The 19,161-nt window shown below is 35.7% G+C and overlaps 1 protein-coding gene across 13 annotated transcripts in view; it reads left to right on the forward strand.

The window, feature by feature from the left end:
• ERC1 (ELKS/RAB6-interacting/CAST family member 1) overlaps positions 1 to 19,161 on the forward strand; it is a 616,103-nt gene that overhangs the window by 146,974 nt on the left and 449,968 nt on the right. For 8 of the 13 annotated variants that reach the window (XM_053662643.1, XM_053662623.1, XM_053662620.1 and 5 more), the window contains 3 exons: positions 5,379 to 5,534; positions 6,489 to 6,581; positions 9,663 to 9,830. In XM_053662643.1, the coding sequence (XP_053518618.1) occupies positions 5,379 to 5,534; positions 6,489 to 6,581; positions 9,663 to 9,830 (417 nt within the window). The remainder of the gene's footprint in view (positions 1 to 5,378; positions 5,535 to 6,488; positions 6,582 to 9,662; positions 9,831 to 19,161) is intronic. The other 5 variants (XM_053662653.1, XM_053662661.1, XM_053662633.1 and 2 more) reach the window with 2 other exon arrangements.

The raw sequence follows: 19,161 nt of genomic DNA on the forward strand, positions 1-19,161 counted from the left end.
ATCTGTTAGACGTTCTTTCTAGTAAAAATTGTGTTTCGTGAAAAAAGTACCCAATTTAGCTCGCAACTCAAAGAAAGCACACAAGTGCTGTTTCTGGGAATAGTCATCATACTTCTTGCAGCAGAAGTGCCTAGCTCTTCCCATTTTATCACGAAGAATATCAAAAAGAACTGTGCTCAAGGGTTGAGATTTATTAAAAGTAATGAAGTGATCTAGGGTATTAAGTTAAGCAGCCTAAAATTTTATGCAGTTTATATATTTTTTATTTATTGATTTTAGAGAAGGGAAGGGGGAGGGGGATAGAGATAGATAGGGGGGAGAGAGATGGCGATTTGCTGTTCCACTCGTTTGTGCATTCATTGGTTGATTGTTGTATGTGCCCTAAGCACAGATTGAACCTGCAACCTTGTTGTATTCGCATGACTCTCTTAACCGACTGAGCTACCCAACCAGGATCAAGTTAAGCAGTCTTAAAAATTTTTCTTTGTTCTTCTTTTTTTCTGTGGTGTTGCTGCCTGTTGTTCTGAGGCACTAGTGGTTTTGCCCAGCATTGTTTTTATACCTTGAGTGGAAATGTTAACACAATAGAAAAGGCAAATAAAGTCATAGTGTTGAGTTGGGCAAAACGTTTGTTTTTCTTTTCCTTTTTTTCTGTAAGATAGCTCTAGTACTAGTTAGCTGTCTTTAACTTCATTTGAAAGAATTCTGTTAAGATTGTACTGTGATAGCTGTCATATCAGCATGCATTAAAAATAAAACATCACAGTTGGTGAATTTTGGTATAACCATTTTAATACTGAAGATGGAAGGAAATAAGCAAGGTTTTGGCATATGCTTATTATTTCAAGAAAGGTAAAAATGCAACTGAAATGCAAAAAAAAAGATTTATGCAGTATATGGAGAAGGTTCTGTGACTGATTGAATGTGTCAAAAGTGGTTTGTAAAGTTTCTCATTGGACGATGCTCTGCCATCGGGCAGACTGGTTGAAGTTGATAGCGACCAAATCGAGACATTAATTGAGAACAATCAGTGTTTACCACACGGGAGATAGCCGGCCGACATGCTCAAAATATCCAAATCAATAGTTATTGGTGAAAATGAAAAACATCTTTTATTTTATGGAAAAAGCTATACGGACTTTTTGGCCAACCCAGTATTATTAAGAAGATAGTTTTGACTATGCAGACTTATTGAAAGGGTCTGGGGGGACACCCTCAGGTTTCCATGGCCATACCTTGAAAACTTCTGCTTTCAGTTAATGAGTAGTTAGAAATCTTTAGGCTACATAGTATGGCAATTGGTGGTGAAGAGCTTGCCTTCTGAGTTATATTCCCTGGATTCAAAATCTGGCTTTATTTGATCACATGAATGACACAGAGCAAGTTACTTAACCTTTCTCCACCTCAATTTCTTTATCAATAAATGGTGATAATAATAGTACCTATCCCATAGGTTGTTGTGAGGTTTAATTAATTAAAAGAGTAAAACACTTTGGAGACAAGTTGGCCCATAGTAAACATTCAATCAATGTTTACTGCTGTTGCTATCATTTTTATTATTAACATGTTCTTTCTTAACAAAGCTAAAAACTTATTACCTATACGGACACCTCTCTTTCTCTGTCTTTCTCCTTCTTCATATCTCTTCAAAATTTGACACCGTGTTTTGCATTGTGGACCTTCATTTAATATTTTTTGATATCACAAGAATTTTTAGTTTTTGATATATAAATAGATCCTTCTCAAGTACAGTTGTAAGAACTGTTTTCTTAATTAGCATGATTTCCTCTTAAAACTTAGTTATATTGTATACATCTTTATTCTCAGTGGGGAAGGATTTACCAATTCTAAATTAGTAGATTCTGGATTCTTTGTGGTTAGACAATTAGTGGTCTTGTAAGGAAGCTTTGGAAAGGTTTAATTCAGTGTTCACATTTCCCGCCAGTTTATTTATGCATGTTTCTTTCTGATCCCTATTAAAGCCTCAGACTAAAACACATGAATGTACCTACATTCACATAATTATTTTACTCATCTTTTGACAAAATGGGGAAGTGTAATGGTATAATTGGTAGTGGATCTATTTTAAGTTCTGTCAACCTTTAGCCATTCTCCTAAGAAGCAAGAGATTCTGAGATTCTGGTGGCTCAGTGGGTTCAGGTAGGTCCTATGCTGAAACCACAAGTGAAGTAGTTAAGTTGCTGAGTGTGTGGCATGAGCTGGAGAGAACTCGGAAGATCTAGAGTAATCTTCAAAGGATATGGGAAAGAAAATTAATTGACAGCCAATAAAGGAGCCCAGAAATCATCTTCGAGGTGATGTAATTTTTCTCCTCCTTCCTCCCCCTTTTTTCTTTTTCTGCTTACCCCCCTCCTCTTCCCTTCTTCTGCCTTCTTTTCCCCTTTCACTTTTTCCTCTTTGCCCCTCTTTCCTCTCATGCTTCTTCATCCCTTTTTTTCTCTATTATTTTCTTTTTCCTTTAGCAGTGGAGGAGCCCAAGAGAATTACTGTATGGCTCTAGGGTTAGAGTTCTACTGGGTAGATAGAGCAGAATTACTGGGATGTTACTGGGATGCAAATGAACTGAGAGTGATGGTGAAAGAGTCGTTTGGATGATCAGCCCTGGAATATAGCCCAGATAGGAAGGAGGAGAATTTTTTAAAAAATGTTATTTATTTTTAGAGAGGAAGGGAAGGAGAGAAGGAGAGAAATATCAGTGTATGGTTGCCTCTGGTGAGTCCCCTGCAGGGAACTGGCCTGCAACCCAGACATGTATCCTGACTGGGAATCAAACCTTGATACTCTGGTTCGCAGGCCCGCACTCAATCCACTGAGCTACACCAGCCAGGGCGGAAGGAGAAGAATTTAGAATGGTTTGAACACTGTCAAAGTTAGGGAAGTGGAGATCTCTGTGAGGTTAACGACCTGCAGATAGTGAGAGTCACAGTGTGATAGCCTGGAAGAGAGTCCTGTGTAACGAGAATCCAGAGTGCAGTCCTGTGACCTAGGTAGCTAAAATGGATTGAGGGGGCTGTCGCTGGAATTAAACACATCAAAGAATTCAGACATTGAAATCCTAGCATGGGGGCCAGAGGCATTTGAAGGGAAGATTGGTGTGAAAGTGAAGTAGCAAAGCCTTCTTAAAATGGGCAGAAGTGACTTGGAAGTCCCTTGATGGCAGCAGTGAGGAAGGTAGAGTAGAAATGAGCTTTAAATATGAGCTTTCAGTCAAAGGTAATAGCACTGAGCAACCAGGTATGCCCACACTTTTCCCTTTTTCCTTCATGGTGCTGGGGGATTAGTAACCTTCACCAGAAATAATTTGAGGACAGCATATGTTTTGGGAAAGCCATGTATTACTTGGAATAGGGAGACAACTTTTGAAAAAAAGTTGAGGAATTGGAAATTTAATAAGGAACAGGATTTCAGTAAGCTTAGTAAGATTGGTTGATTAATGATGGAAGACGCAGGGCTGGGAAAGTACAGAGCAGTAATATGATAAAGAATTTATTGCCTTAAGTAGTACACATTCAAGGAGTAAGAAATCTCATCAGAACAACCACCCTCAAATAAGCCAGCCTGAGTACTGGTTGAGTTGGGGCTGGAACTAGCTGAGCATATCAGGCATTCATTTTCTGGCCTGATTTCAGAAAATAGCCTGGCAGGTTCTTTTTCTGGGCAGTCTCTGCCTGCCTCGTGGCTTTGAGAGCTGCAGTCATGGTGCCTTTTGGGGGAGAAGCTTTTATGGTATACAACTTGGTAGTGGTGGTGCTCATTTGGTCAAGAGCTGCCACTCTACTCTATCTGTGTTGGGGTTAGGGGAGATGATGGAATAGTGTTACTTGGCAAGCTCCTTGTAGGGGCTTTATTGAGGTAGAATCTGCCTGTGATGTGCAGAGCTGGAGTTCTTAGCTGAAGGCTGTTTGCCTTGTGTGGAGCACAGATACACTCCCTTGTTTTGTGGGCTGCCTTTCATTGCCACCCAGGCTAATGTCAGAGGTGAACCCCATTTCACTCTTTTTCATCTGTGGGTTAACCACATGCAAATCACATGCAAATAAAATATGCCTAGTATTTCAGTCATTCTGGAGGGACTATGTCCTGATGTCTCCAGGAAGATTTATAGTCATTTCAAAAGTGAATTGTCAGATAGTGCAATTGAAGTAGTTGTCTGAGGCTGCTGATTTTAAATGAGCAAGTAAAAGTCCTGGTTTAGGTTTAGAATGTCTGTGATTGTACTGATTAATACATTTAATTTTGAACCAAATGTAAGTTTACTTTGAATAGATTTGTAAAAGAAAGTTTTTGTTGTGATTATTTTAAAAGGTAATATAATGCAAGACAGAGGAGTGCATGCTCCTCCTTTCCTCCCTGAACCTAAACATAGCTAGTCGTAGTTGTTTCATGACATAAATCCTTTAACTTTTATCTGCATGCTTTAAGAATTACGATGGCAAGGAAAGTTAGTCCAGCATTCCTAGAGCTAAAGTGCAACAGGAAGTCATTCTCGAAATTACCTTCTAAAGGAACAGTTTCTCTAAAATGCCAAATGAAATAAAAACTATAGTTAATTGATTACCTTTAAGTTCCTTATTTCTTAGGTGAACAGGCATATGCAGCTGTTGATATAAGTGTATCTGTTCTATATAGTTTTTCTGTAGCTGATGGTATCTAAAGGGATCTTCCTGTCACTGATGACATCTAAAGTAATGACTAGATATTACCACAAACAAAACCAAGGAATTGAAGGATGTTCTTCTACTAGCAGATATTTGGTGCTGGTTATGACTTACAAGGACATTGGTTTTTTAAAAACATTATTATGATAAACTGTAACTGTTAATGTGATCATTTATCCCTTTGTTTTTCTGCAGTGGGATGTTATAAAATCTTAATTATTATAAATATAATTATATACTTTATTGTATAAATCTTTGAAACCCTCTAACACATTTGTATCCCCTCCTTTGTGAGCAGAAATAAACCTTTATGGAGTCACAGGTAAAATGATAAGATATATCTAGAAAAGTTTTTACCGTTAATATTACCAAAATTGTCACGAGATATTTATTGGCCATAAAGGACGAGAAATCTTTAGCCAGTTTTCTGTTGCTTTTACTTCTTTAGTTAATTCTCAACTTTAATCGAAAGGGTACAGATAGAAGAAATAGAGGAAAAATCATATTACTGATAGGAGTTGTCCTCCTTTCACCTGAATTACCATAAAGGATATATTTTAGAAGCAAGGTATCAATAGCTAGACAGCAGTTTTCCTGCATATTTATTTTTATTAAATTTAACATCTTTAAAACTGGGTTGTTTAACTTCTCTGATTTTTTTGTGATTACTTTAACATCTAAATCTTCCATTGTCTTCAGGATTCAAAAATTTCCTCTATGGAACGTGGGCTCCGAGACTTGGAGGAGGAAATTCAGATGCTGAAATCTAATGGGGTTTTGAGTACTGAAGAACGGGAGGAAGAGATGAAGCAAATGGAGGTCTATCGGAGTCATTCTAAATTTATGAAAAATAAGGTATGCTGTGTGATACTATAAATTTAAAAAGGCGATGATGAACTTCACACTGTGTTATCAGACTTCAGGGAAGAATACTTCTAAAATAATTCTTTCAAGTGAGACATCTAATTCTGTACCTCTTTTAAAAATTTTATTGATTTTAGAGAGGGATAAAAGGGAGAGAAATAGAAACACACATTGATTTATTGTTCCATTTACTTATGCATTCATTGGTTGATTTTTGTATGTGTCCTGATGAGGGATCAAATCCACAACCTTGGCATATGGGGGCGATGCTCTAACCATCTGAGCTACCCAGCCTGGGCCTACTTCTCTACCTTTCGTGAAGTATTTTAAAAATCAAAACCCTCAGAGGGTGAACCCAGCCCCCCTCATATTTTTGTTTTCAGAAATGGCTTACATAAAATCATGTTTTTTTCTTCAAGTATAGTTCCATAAAGGAAAGCCCTTTGCTCTCTCTCGGAGAAGATCCATGTGTATTGGGTTTATTGTTCCCCTTGAGTGCTTGAAGTATATATAAAGTAAGTTGGGTGTCACTGAGACACATCAGTCACAATATTTTTTTCTTATATCTAAAGCCATTTGAGGCAAATTGGAAGATTTATATTTCTCTATTATTTTAAGAATGTTATCAATGACTGCTCCCAATTTCATGTTAATTTGAAACTTACAGATTCACATATCCAACTTACTGTTAGTTTCGAGTTTTAGCCCTACTCAAGAACAAATATACTAGAATGTAAGCTCTGCTTCCCATTTGCTGATGAGCACATTCAAGTTCATTTAAAAAAACTTGCAAAAATAGAGAAACCATCTAGGGTCCTTTGAAGAGGGAAACAGATTTGATTGTGTTATATGTAATTGTTATTTACAGTTACTGCTCTGACTCAAAAGCAGATAATAAGACTGAAGTTGACACCTAAGTAAAAAAGAATAACAATGTCGTGACAGGTAGAGCAACTGAAGGAGGAACTAAGTTCGAAAGAGGCTCAAGGGGAGGAGCTGAAAAAGAGAGCAGCTGGTCTTCAGGCTGAGGTCTTTGCCGTAAGATTTACCTTTTTGTGTGCAGTGACGCTGCAGTGGGACCCTGCTAGCTCTGGCTTCTGGGTGGCTTATACTTTCATTTTCTATGGTTGGCAGCTTTGCCCAGTACTGGCACTAACCAGCCTACTCTGCTCTTTAACCAACTCCTGTTCAGCAATTTGAACCATATGTCACTTGTGTGCAGTGAGCCCTCACGTGTTCTGAAAGCCCTATACCTGGTTCTTTATTGTTGCTGTTTTCACTGTACGGATGGTACTTCAAAGCTTATTTTTCCTCAACTTCTTTCCTATTACTAGAGACTTGTTGGTTTATAAGAATAGTAGGGTCTTTTTCTTCTTAGGTATATACAGATGTTCTAGGTCTATCACCTAGAATTCATTTGAATTGAAATTGTTGAATAAAGTGCTTTATCTTCATGTGAAGACATCATCTTTAGGTTGCCACTTGGTGATTTTGCAACAAATGTGACTTTCTTTATAACAGATGTATTGAAAGTGATTAACTTATTTATACTTATCTAGTAAATCAGAATTTGCATGAAACTTATTAAAAGTCTCTAAACCTAGTTCATTCTTTTTTCTAAGGAATTTAAAATTTATTACAAAATATAATAGTGAAATAGCTAACACTTGAGCACTTATAAGATTGTATAATGCACTAACACAGGTCTATTATCAACCCCAATTTATAGATGAGGAAACTGAGGTAACAGAATGGTGCTTAGGAAGTACAGCTATAAGAGTCAGAGTAATCTGGTTGCAGAACCTGTGCTCGTAAGCTCTTCACTCTACTGCTCTATAGGCTGTGTGCACACCTGGCACACAAGTGTCAGAAAAAAACTGCTATTCTTAAAATAATTGTGGGATAAGACTGGAATGCAGCATTAAAAAATACCATATGCTAATTTGGTGTGTTTGCTATTTATGGACCACTTTACACATAGAGAAAGGAAACATTTTGTCTGAAAGAGTCTTAATTTGGTTTGTGATAACTGTGTGTTATCTAGAGGAAAAGTTAATCCATAACTCCTCTTTTTTATTCTCAGCAACTACTAATTTTTTGTGTGTATCAAACAACAGGTAAAACATATTCCATACATTATTTAATCTCTGAGCAACACGGTGGGACTGGTTTACTCTCTCTCTATTACTGATTAGAAAACCAAGGCTTAGAGAGGTAAAATAATTACTAAAAGACACACTCATCTTCATGTGTAAGTGACTGCAAAGTCTTGTATTCCTAACTTTTAAGCAGAATTTGTGTTTCCAAACTTTGCTTTTCATTTAGAATATTTTCTCAGTTTTTATGGTCATTGTAACATTATTGGAAGATTAATAATGCAGATGATAGGGAACTGAGATTTGTTTATTTGATTCTAGAGAGAAACATCAATCAGTTGCCCTCTGTACATCCCCCAGCTAAACCCAAACCTTGCTAGGCGTGTTCCCTGACTGGAATCGAACCCATGACCTTTTTGTGTACAGGACAATGCTCCAACCAACTGAGCCACACTGGCCACGGCAAAAACTGACATTTTAAGTTTATTTTTGATCCCATGATGATAAATTTGAGTAATCTTTAAGCTATACATAGTCGTTTAGCTGAGGAATTGTGAACACTTTGAACATTCCTCCTGAGCATTCATACAAGTACATTTTTGGTGCATTGTATGTGTTAGGGCTAGGATAATACTAATGTTTGACGTTTGTTGGTAAAGGAATGTCATGAGAGACACTATACCATTATAGGATGTGCTAACCCCTGCTGCATATCTATATAACAGGATGAAAATAGTTGCCATTTATAATTACCTTCTACTGATGTACTTAGTATCCTCAGCTGCTTTGCATGCAACAGATACACAGATATTTGTTGATTGGATAATTATAACTGTAAATGGAGATTTTATACATATGAGAAAAAGGCTTGTCTTCTTGCTAGAAGACAAGTTTTATTAGAAATTTATTTTTAGGGTTTTTAAAAAGTCTAATTTTAATTAAAATTTATATTTTCTCATGGAAAATTATTCTGGAAGGCTTTGTCCATTATATTTAAGGTTATTGCAATAAAATACTTTATATACATTCTATTAAAAATAAAAATACTTTTTGTTTTATCAGTGATACTGAAATTACTGGCTTCTTATCATATTTACACTTCAAATAATTACTCTTTCAGTTTACAGTTACCTTGCTAGGCATAACGTAAAAGTAGATCTGACTTCTGTGAATTTTACATTTAGAATAAAAGATTTTTTACAAAGTTCTTAGAAAGGTAAAGGAGATGTTAGAAATAAATGTTTTCTAAGTTCAGGTGAGAAATTTATAGGAGAATGAATGGTACCTGCTGACATATGGATTGCTCTGTGAAATCACTTGTGCAGATTCCTACAGAATGAGCTTCATGCAGCCTCTATTTAGGTCATCACCACTTCGTTGGAATGGCATGTTGTAGGCGATACAACTTTGTAAGTGGAATGAATCTTTTTTTAGGTCAGTACTCCAACCTCATCAAAGTTATGTTTTTAAAAAGCACATATGTATAATGTCTTATTATACAAAGTAGCTTTTACAATAAGGATATTATGTAAACTTTTGTTTGAGATAGAAAAAGACTTATGAAAAAATAAAATACATCAGTGGCAGCTTTTGAATTTAAATTTAGATAGCAATACTAGGACCTTTCTTTTTTCCTTCCGAATTACATCTACACTAATCCTGCTTTATTCTCTGAAGACGTCTTGACTTCACAAAATGAAAACTGTTTTATCAGAGCAGCGTTGTTCATATGTCTACTGCTATCTAGTAGTCATCTGTTTGGAGATTTTCTCCTTCCATTCTTCTTCTGAGGGATTTCAAAAAAATGTTTAGGAGATACAATAAATGCAAAGTGGAAATTTTCTTATTAGTCAAAGAAGCTTTATGGATTTTTTGGTGAGGGGTGGTTTTCTAAGATTAGATTGTATAAACAGATTAATGCTGCTTTTAGTTTCATATTTTATGATTTAGATCTGTCAGAGATCCAGATCAGAGGTGGTTGTTTCATTTCTTTTTTCCTTACAGAGTCTATTTTCTTACGTAGATTGGTCAGGTGAAGCAGGAGCTCTCCAGAAAGGACACAGAACTGCTAGCTCTGCAGACAAAGCTAGAAACCCTCACGAACCAGTTCTCAGACAGCAAGCAGCATGTCGAAGTCCTGAAGGAGTCCTTGACCGCTAAGGAGCAAAGGGCTGCCATCCTGCAGACCGAGGTAAAAATGGCTCTGGGATTCGCAGGTTCCTTGGCACCGTTTCCTATGTGGTACCTGTGCTGTGTCTGTTATGCTTAGGTTTGGGAGATAAGAATAATCTTACTGATTTTTTAAGCCATGTGATCTGTTATTATAGTTTTTGGACCTAACAAATTAAAACTGTTGCAGTATATATGTTTTTAATACTTTGAACTTCCATTAACTCTGTACTTCTAAGTGTATTTTAAATTAACACTATGAAATGAAAACATGGTGGTAAAAAAGAAATCTAAATGAAGTTTTATTCTCACCCATGATAAATCTTTTGATCATGAAAGACAGTGAGTTTAGTTACCTCATGTTTTGATCATTATATGTTCTGAATTTTTGGTATGATAAATAGCTTTTTATGTAGGCACACTATAGAATCTTGAAATGTTCTAGATAGAGCTCATTTTGAACTATAGATTATTAGACAATGTACCTTCATATCCTATTTGAAAAGAAAGTATTTTTAGAAATTTTAGATTATCTGGTCTGTCAGCTCTGATTTTAAGTAGGAATACTCTAAGAATTTCTAGACAGATGAGAGTATCTTAATTTGCTGTGAGAAGGCATTGATAATGCTGTTTGGGTTTACTGTATTAAATGATGTACATATTTTTTTAAAGATCTCAGTATTTCACTGACGTTGGGGTAGATAAGTAGTCCTGCTTTATAGAAGAAAAAATAAAGCATACAGTGTGGCTTAGCTTTTCCTTTTCCTTTGAGGAACTGGATCTAGGTAAGTAAGGGCATAGTTTGAAGGAAAAGAAAATGGGTAGTAAAAAGAATGCATGAAAACATCATAGAAACCCAGAAGATCAGAATTTTCAAGTGAGGAGGAATGTGAAAATGACCAAGACCACTTCATGTAATGTTTTTGTTCCATTTGGAATTTTGTTGAAAATGAGAGATTTGGATAACTTATTTGTAATTTTCCTTACAACTTAAAATTCTTTTCCATTTTACCATGTTTTATTTTGTTATATCAACTCCATTCTCCCTCAGAGGGATATTTTGGGTATAATTAAGACTCACAGTCAATAAGAATCATAGTTACTGAGTTTGAACTTTAGCCTTACCACTTACTACCCAGGTAGGTGCACAGTTTGGGGTGTGTTACTTAACTTCATTGTGTCTCACTTTACAAACTTGTAAGATAAGCACCTACCTCACTGAGGTTGTTGTTAGGATTAAACTAGTTTATTCATATCTAGGACCTGGCACAAGCAGTGAGGTCTGTGTGTGTTAGTTATTGTCATCATGATAATTTAAAAAAATTAATATTTATTGTATTTTTCCTCATTACCATTTACTCCCTTGTACTCTTCTCCCCCCAGCAGTCACCACTGTTGTTATGTCCATGAGTCCTTTTGTGGTAAAATCAGCTAATCTATAAACTTTTAAAAAATATATGGAACTGGAAAGCATTATGCTGAGTGAAATAAGCCAGTGTTGAAAGACCAATACCATATGATCTCACCTTTAACAGGAAGCTAAACAACAAAACAAACAAGCAAGCAAAATAAAAACAAAGACACTGAAATAGAGAACAGGGGGACAGGGACCAGAGGGGAGGGAATTTAAGGGGAAAAAAGGGGAGGGATTTAGAGGAACAAGTATAAAGGACACAGGGACAATAACTAAGGGGGGTGGAAATGGGAAGGAGGTGGGGAGCACGGGCGGGGTGGGCTGGGATGGGAGAAATAGACAGAAAACTGTACTTGAAAAATAATTAAATAAAAAAATTAAAAAAGAAAAAATAAATATATAAAGTTTTAAAACATTCAGGAACATTGTTGGTTTTCTTTCTATTAGCATAATGAAAAGGCCTGCTCTTTTGTATTTTTATCAAACTAAGTTTAGGTTTATTTAGGTAATTTCAAATATAAAATTATCTGGAAAATATTACCTTTGATGTTATGAATTTATGGCTTTATAAGTTTTTCCCTTCAGTAACTGGTGTGCATGCAGTACTTGAAAAGGGTCAGAAGAGGGTGCTAGTGTTTTACACATGAGCCTACTTTCAAGTTTGCTGCTGTGATAGTTTTAGATGGAAGCTGCAGGTAGGCAAACCAGAGAACCAGGCAGTTAATGATAGTGCAAACATTTTAAAAGCTTGTCACATTCTAATAAATGACTTTTTCCTCTTGGCAATCCATCTTTCTCTTTGTGTCCCTCTCAAATAATGTTTTTATTAACTAGGTGTCACATAGATGGGCTTATGATTAGTCTCTTGTACTATAGAGAATAAAGACTACTTGTGGTCATTCTTGAATTATTTTTATATTTGTTTTTAGCCATTGTGAGTGTAACTGAATTTCAGTGATTACCTCATAAATTATTGAGACAACTCAAATATATCTGTCTAATCTTAAAATATAATACTATATATACTAACTTCCCTTTGAATTTGAGATGATTATATAAATGTAATGTACCTAATTATTAGCATTTACTTTTTTCCCTTAAGTGACACTTGACAGGAGTCATTTTTTTGCAAAGCGGCTTTTTTATGTTAGAGTCCATAAAAGGTAGTTTGAATCAACTCCGATAATTCCCATGTATTTCTGTAATTTGATATTAATTGATTTTGTCTTTCTCTCTGCAGCTATGCTAGACTTTGATCTAACTCTCAACTTACATATGAAAAAGAATGTGGACCAAGGAGATTTTTAAAATTTTAAAATTATTTAAGGAAAGAGGGTTTTTAGAAAAGACCTAATTTTCTTTTTTTATTTTTTAGAATATATTTTATTGATTATGCTGTTATAGTTGTCCCATTTCCCCCCTTCATTCCCTTCTACCCTGCACACCCTCTCCCACCCACATTCCCCCCTTTAGTTCATGTCCATGTGTCATAAGTTCTTTAGCTTCTACATTTCCCATATTATTCTTACCCTCCCCCTGTCTATTTTCTACCTGCCATCTATGCTACTTATTCTCTGTACATTTTTCCTCCTCTCTCCTCCTCCCACTACCCTGTTGCTACCCCTCCATGTGATCTCCATTTCCATGGTTCTGTTCCTGTTCTAGTTGTTTGCTTAGCCTATTTTGTTTTGTTTTAGATGTGGTTGTTAAGAATTGTGAGTTTGCTGTCATTTTACTATACATGTTTTTTTATCTTCTTTTTCTTAGATAAGTCCCTCAAACATTTCATAAAATAAGGGCTTGGTGATGATGAACTCCTTTAACTTGACCTTATCTGGGAAGCACTTTATCTGCCCTTCCATTCTAAATGAAAGTTTTGCTGGATAGAGCAATCTTGGTTGTAGGTCTTTGGATTTCATGACTTGGAATACTTCTTTCCAGCCCTTTCTTGCCTGTAAGGTCTCTTGAGAAATCAGCTGACAGTCTGATGGGAACTCCTTTGTAGGTGACTGTTTCTTTTTCTCTTGCTGCTGGGATTCTCTCCTTCATTTTAATCTTGGCTATAATGTAATTATGATATTCCTTGGCTTGGAATTGTGTCCTTTCCTGAACACCTCTTTAAATCTGTTGACCTGCACAGAGGTGGTAAGAACTTAGGAACATAGTGGTAAAAAGCATTGGCCATGAGTCAGACTTGGCTTGTAACACAACGTTCTATATTTATTAGTTACGTGACCTTGGATGAGTTATTTGACCTCTTTAATACTCCATTTTCTTATCTTTAAATATGGTAATAGTAATACTAACTGCCTAAAGTTAATGTGGCTAGAATAGATCTATAATTGTGTGGGTCTCATCTGAATTTGGAGGGAAATATTAAATATCAATGGGTTAAAATTAGATACCTTAGAGTTTACAAGTAATTTTATTTTATTTGACCTCTCTTGTTTAATATGTAGAGTATTGGAATAGGTTAGGCAAGACATTTGTCTTACTTTGCAGTTGAGAATTACATAAATTGTTTAATTAGCACATTACTTTTGAACAACACTTGGGGCTAATCTCCCTAGTAACCTAGGGATTTTCAACATTGGTTATAATGTTTTCTGGTATTTTTCTATTTTATGCCCACTTTCTTGTTCCTAAATTTTTTATTTTATTGGGGGGATAGTACTTAATATAATTATATAGGTTTCAGGTGTACAGTTCTCTAATAAGTTACCTGTATATTGTGTGTTTACCACCCAAAGTCAAATCTCCTTTCATTGCCATTTATCCCTTTACCCTCTTCTACCTGCCACCAACCCCTTTCTCTCTGGTAATCTTCATACTGTTGTTAGTGTCTATGAAGTGGGTTTTTTTTTCATTATTTTATTTTTCTTAACCCCTTTACTTTTTTCACCCAGCCCCCCAAACCCTCTCTCCTGTAACAGCTGTCAGTCTGTTTTCTGTATCTGTGAATCTGTTTTTATTTTGTTAGTTTATTTTGTTCATCAGATTCCACATATAAGTGAAATCATGTGCCATCTTTCTCTGACTGGCTTATTTCACTAAGCATAATACTCTCCAGGTCCATCCATGCTGTCGGAGGTAAGAGTTTCATCTTTTTTTTTTTTTAAACAACCAAGTGGCGTTCCACTATGTAAATATACCATGGCTTTTTTATCTACCTGTCTACTGATGGGCACTTGGCGTGCGCCCAAACCTTGTCTATTGTAAATAATGCTGCAATGAACATAGGGATGCATATTTTCTTTTGAATTAGTATTTCGAGTTTTTTTGGTTATGTTCCCAGAAGTGGAATTGCTGGGTCCTGTGGCAGTTCAATTTTAATTTTTTGAGGATACTCCATACTGTTTTCCACAGTGGCTGCACCAATTTGCATTACCACCAACAGTGCACAAGGGTTCTGTTTTCTCCACATCTTCGCCAGTACTGTTTTTTTATTGGTAATAACTCTTCTGACAGGTGTGAGGTGATATCTCCTTCTGGTTTTTTTTTTTTTTTTTAATATTTTATTTATTTAATTTATTTATCTTTAGAGGGGGAAGGGAAGGAGAGAGGGAGAGAAACATCAATGTATGGTTGCCTTTCATGTGTCCCCTGCTGGGAACTGGCCTGCAGGGAACTGGCCTGCAACCCAGGCATGTGCCCTGACTGGGAATCGAACTGCGATTGTCTGGTTCGCAGGCCTGCGCTCAATCCACTGAGCTACACCAGCCAGGGCTCCTTCTGGTTTTAATTTGCGTCTCTCCAATGATTAGTGACATTGAGCATACTTTCACATGTCTGTCGGCACTTTGTATGTCTTCTTTGGAGAAGTGTCTATTTAGGTACTTCACCTATATTTTAGTTGGATTGTTTGTTGTTTTGGTGTTGAGGTTTTACAAATTTTGGATATTAACCCCTTATCAGATGTATCTTGGCAAATATGTTCTTTCAGGCAGTGGGTAGTCTTTCAATTTTGTTGATGGTTTCTTTTGTTGTGTGAAAACGTTTTAGTATGATGTAGTACCGTTTGTTTATTTTTTCTTGTGTTTCCTTTGTCAGAGGAGTTAGATCAGGAAAAACATATTGCTAAGAGGAATATCTGAGATTTTACTACCTATATATTCTTCTAGAATTTTTATGGTATTGAGCCTTACATTTTTAAAAAAATATTTTATTTATTTATTTTTTAAAGAGAAGGGAAAGGAAGGAGAAAGAGAGGGAGACAAACATCAATTTGTGGTTGCCCCTCATGTGCCCCCAACTGGGGACCTGTCCTGCAACCCAGACATGTACCCTGACTGGGAATTGAACCAGCAACTGTTTGGTTTGCAGGCTGGCACTCAATCCACTGAGCTATACCAGCCAGGGCTTGAGTCTTACATTTAAGTTCCTAATCTATTTTGAGTTTATTCTTGTGTATAAGAAGCTTGTCTAATCTCACATTTTTGCACATAACTGTCCAATTTTCTCAACCTCATTTATGTTCTTGCCTCCTTGGTCAAATATTAATTGATTGTATAGGCGAGGGTTTATTCCTGGGCTATCTGTTCTATTCCATTGTCTGTATATGTCTGTTCTTATGCCAGTGTCACGCTGTTTTGGTTACTATAGCTTTGTGGTATAGTTTGATATCAGTTAGTATGATTTGTCCAACTATGTTTTTTCCCCTCAAGATTGTTATGGCTATTGAGGGTCTTTTGTGATTCTATATAGATTTTTGGAATATTTGTTCTACTTCTGTGAAATACACTGTTGATATCCTCATAGGAATTGCACTGAATCTATAGATTGACTTGGGTAGTATGGGTATTTTAATGATGTTAATTCTTCCTGTCCACGAACATGGTATATGCTTCCATTTGTTTGTATCTCCTTCATTGTCTCATAATTTACTGAGTAAGTAAGTAAGTTGCATTTTACTTTCTTGGTTAAATTTATTCGTAGGTATTTTTCTTAATATGAAATTGTTACTGGGATTGTTTTCTTAGTTTCCCTTTCTGATAGATCATTATTGTATACAAAAATGCAACTGATTTCTGGATATTTGTTTTGCATCCTATGTTTTGCTGAATTCATTTGTCAGTGTAGTTTTTTTGGTGGATTTTTAGGGTTCTCTTATACAGTGTCATATCACCTGCAAATAATGACAGTTTTATTTCTTCCTTTTCAATTTGGTTGTCTTTTATTTCTTCTTCTTGTCTGATTTTGGTGGCTGGAACTTCCAGCCCTCTGTTGACTAGGAGTGGTGAAAGCAGACATCCCTCTTGTTGACAATCTTAAGGCAAATGTATTTAGTTTTTGCCCATTGAGTATGATGTTGGTTGTGGGTTTGTCATATGTGGCCTTTATTACATTGAGGTATGTTTCCACTATTCCCGCTTGGATGAAAGTTTTTACAATAAATAGGTGCTGGGTTTTATCGAATGCATTTTCTGCATCTATTTATATGATAACATGATTTTTTTCATTCATTTTGTTTATGTGGTGTATCACATTTATGGATCGTGGATACTGTACCAATGCAGCATCTGCAGAATAAACTCAGTTGGTCACGGTGTGTGATCTTTTAATGTATTGCCTGATTCAGTTTGCTAATATTTTGATGATGATTTTAGCATTTATGTTCATCAGGGGCATTCGCCTGTAACTTTCTTTTCTTGTAGTGTCTTTATCTGGTTTTGGAATTAGGATAATGTTGGCCTCATAAAATGAGCTTGAGAATCTTCCCTCCCCTTGAATTTTTTGGAATAGTTTGAGAATAGGTGTTAGTTCTTCTTTGGATGTTGCGTAAAATTCACCTGTGAAAGCATTCTTTTAGGACCTTTGTTTGTTGGGAGTTTTTTCATTACTGCTTCAATTTCATTAGCTGTATTCCATCAATTAAGATTTACTGATTTATCCCAATTCACTTTTGGAAAATTGTATGTTTCTAGGAATTTAGCCATTTCATCCAGATTATTTAATTTGTTGGCATATAGTTGTTTGTAATATTTTCTTACAACCCTTGGTATTTTGTTGGCGTCAGCTCTCTTTCATTTCTGATTTACATATTTGGGTCCTCTCTTTTTTCTTGATGCCTCTGGTTAAAAGTTTGTCAATTTTGTCTTTTTATACAACCAGCTCTTGGTTTTATTGATCTTTTGTATTTTTTTAAAGATATGTTTTGTTTATTTCTGCTATGATCTTTATTATCTCCTTTTCTACTGACTTTAGGCTTCGTTATTTTCTTTTTAGTTTTTCTACATATGAAGTTAGAATGTTTATTGATATTTTTGTTGTTTCTTGAGGTAGGCATTGTAATGCTATGAATTTTCCTCTTCAGACTGCTTTCATTGTGTCCCACTAATTTTGGGTGTTGGGTGTTGGGTGTTGTGTTTCTTTTGTTTCAAGGTATCATTTGACGTCTTTCTTCATCTCATTGTTAAATCATTTATTGTTTAGTAACATGTCTTTAGCTTCCATGTATTTGGGTGTTTTTCAGTTTTTTTTCTTGTGTTTGACTTCTGGTATCACACTATTATGGTCAAGAAAGATGCTTGATATGATTTCAGTATTCTTAAATTTATTGAGACTTATTTTGTATCCTAAAATGGTGATCTATCCTAGAAAATGTTCCATGTGCACTTGAAAAGAATGTGTATTTTGCTTTAGGGGGGAAAATGCTCTTTGGTGATCTACTGTGTCATTTAAGGGTGATGTTTCCTTGTTGATTTCTTGTCTGGAAGATCTATTTATTGATGTTAATGGGGGGTTAAAATCCCCTACTTTGACTTTATTACTGTCAGTCTCTTTCTTATGAGCATCAAAATTTACTATATATATTTGGGTGTTCCTGTTTTCATTGCATATTAACAAGGGTTTTATCCTCTTATTGGACTGATCCCTTTAGCATTGTATAATATCCTACTTTATCTCTTTTAAAATATATTTTATTGATTATGCTATTACAATTGTCCCATTTTTATCCTCTTTACTCCTCTTTGCCCTGTATCCCTTTACCACCAATATTCCATCCCCTCCCTTAGTTCATGCTCATGGGTCGTACATATAAGTTCTTTGACTTCTCCATTTCCTGTATTATTTATAACCACCTCCTGTCTATTTTGTACCTATCATTTATGCTTCTTATTCCCTGTATCTTTTTCCCCATTCTTCTCCCACCCCCAATGATAACCCTCCATGTGATCTCCATTTCTGTAATTCTGTTCCTGTTGTAGTTATTTGCTTAGTTTGTGTTTCTGTTTTTGTTTTAGTTTTAAGTTCAGTTGTTGATAGTAGTGAATTTGTTGTCATTTTACTATTTATAATTTTGATCATTTTCTTTTTCTTAGATAAGTCCCTTTAACATTTCATATAATAAGGGCTTAGTGATGATGAACTCCTTGAACTTGACCTTATCTGGGAAGCACTTTATCTGCCCTCCCATTCTAAGTGAGAGCTTTGCTGGATAGATTAATCTTGGATGTAGGTCCTTTCCTTTCACGACTTTGAATATTTCTCTCCAGCCCCTTCTTGCCTGGAAGGTTTCTTTTGAGAAATCTGCTGATAGTTTTATGGGAACTCCTTTGTAGATTAACCGTCTCCTTTTCTCTTGCTGCTTTTAAGATTCCTTAATTTTAATCTTGGGTAATGTAATGATGACGTGCCTTGGTGTGTGCTTCCTTTTGTCCAACTTCTATGGGATTCTCTTAGCTTCCTGGACTTCTTGGAAGTCCATTTCTTTGGCCATATTGGGGAGGTTCTTCTCCATTATTGTTTCAAACAAGTTTTAATTTTTTACTCTTCCTTTTCTTCTTCTGGCACCCCTGTGATTCAGATGTTGGAACATTTAAAGTTGTCCCAGAGGTTTCTAAGCCTCTCCTCATTTTTTTTCGAATTCTTGTTTTTTTCTTTTGTTCTGGTTGAGTTTTTTTTCTTCCTTCTGCTCCAAATTGTTGATTTGAGTTGT

This window comes from Artibeus jamaicensis, unplaced genomic scaffold, assembly GCF_021234435.1.
Source record: "Artibeus jamaicensis isolate MK-2021 breed Jamaican fruit bat unplaced genomic scaffold, CSHL_Jam_final contig_1028, whole genome shotgun sequence".
NCBI classification, from domain to species: Eukaryota; Metazoa; Chordata; class Mammalia; order Chiroptera; family Phyllostomidae; genus Artibeus; species Artibeus jamaicensis.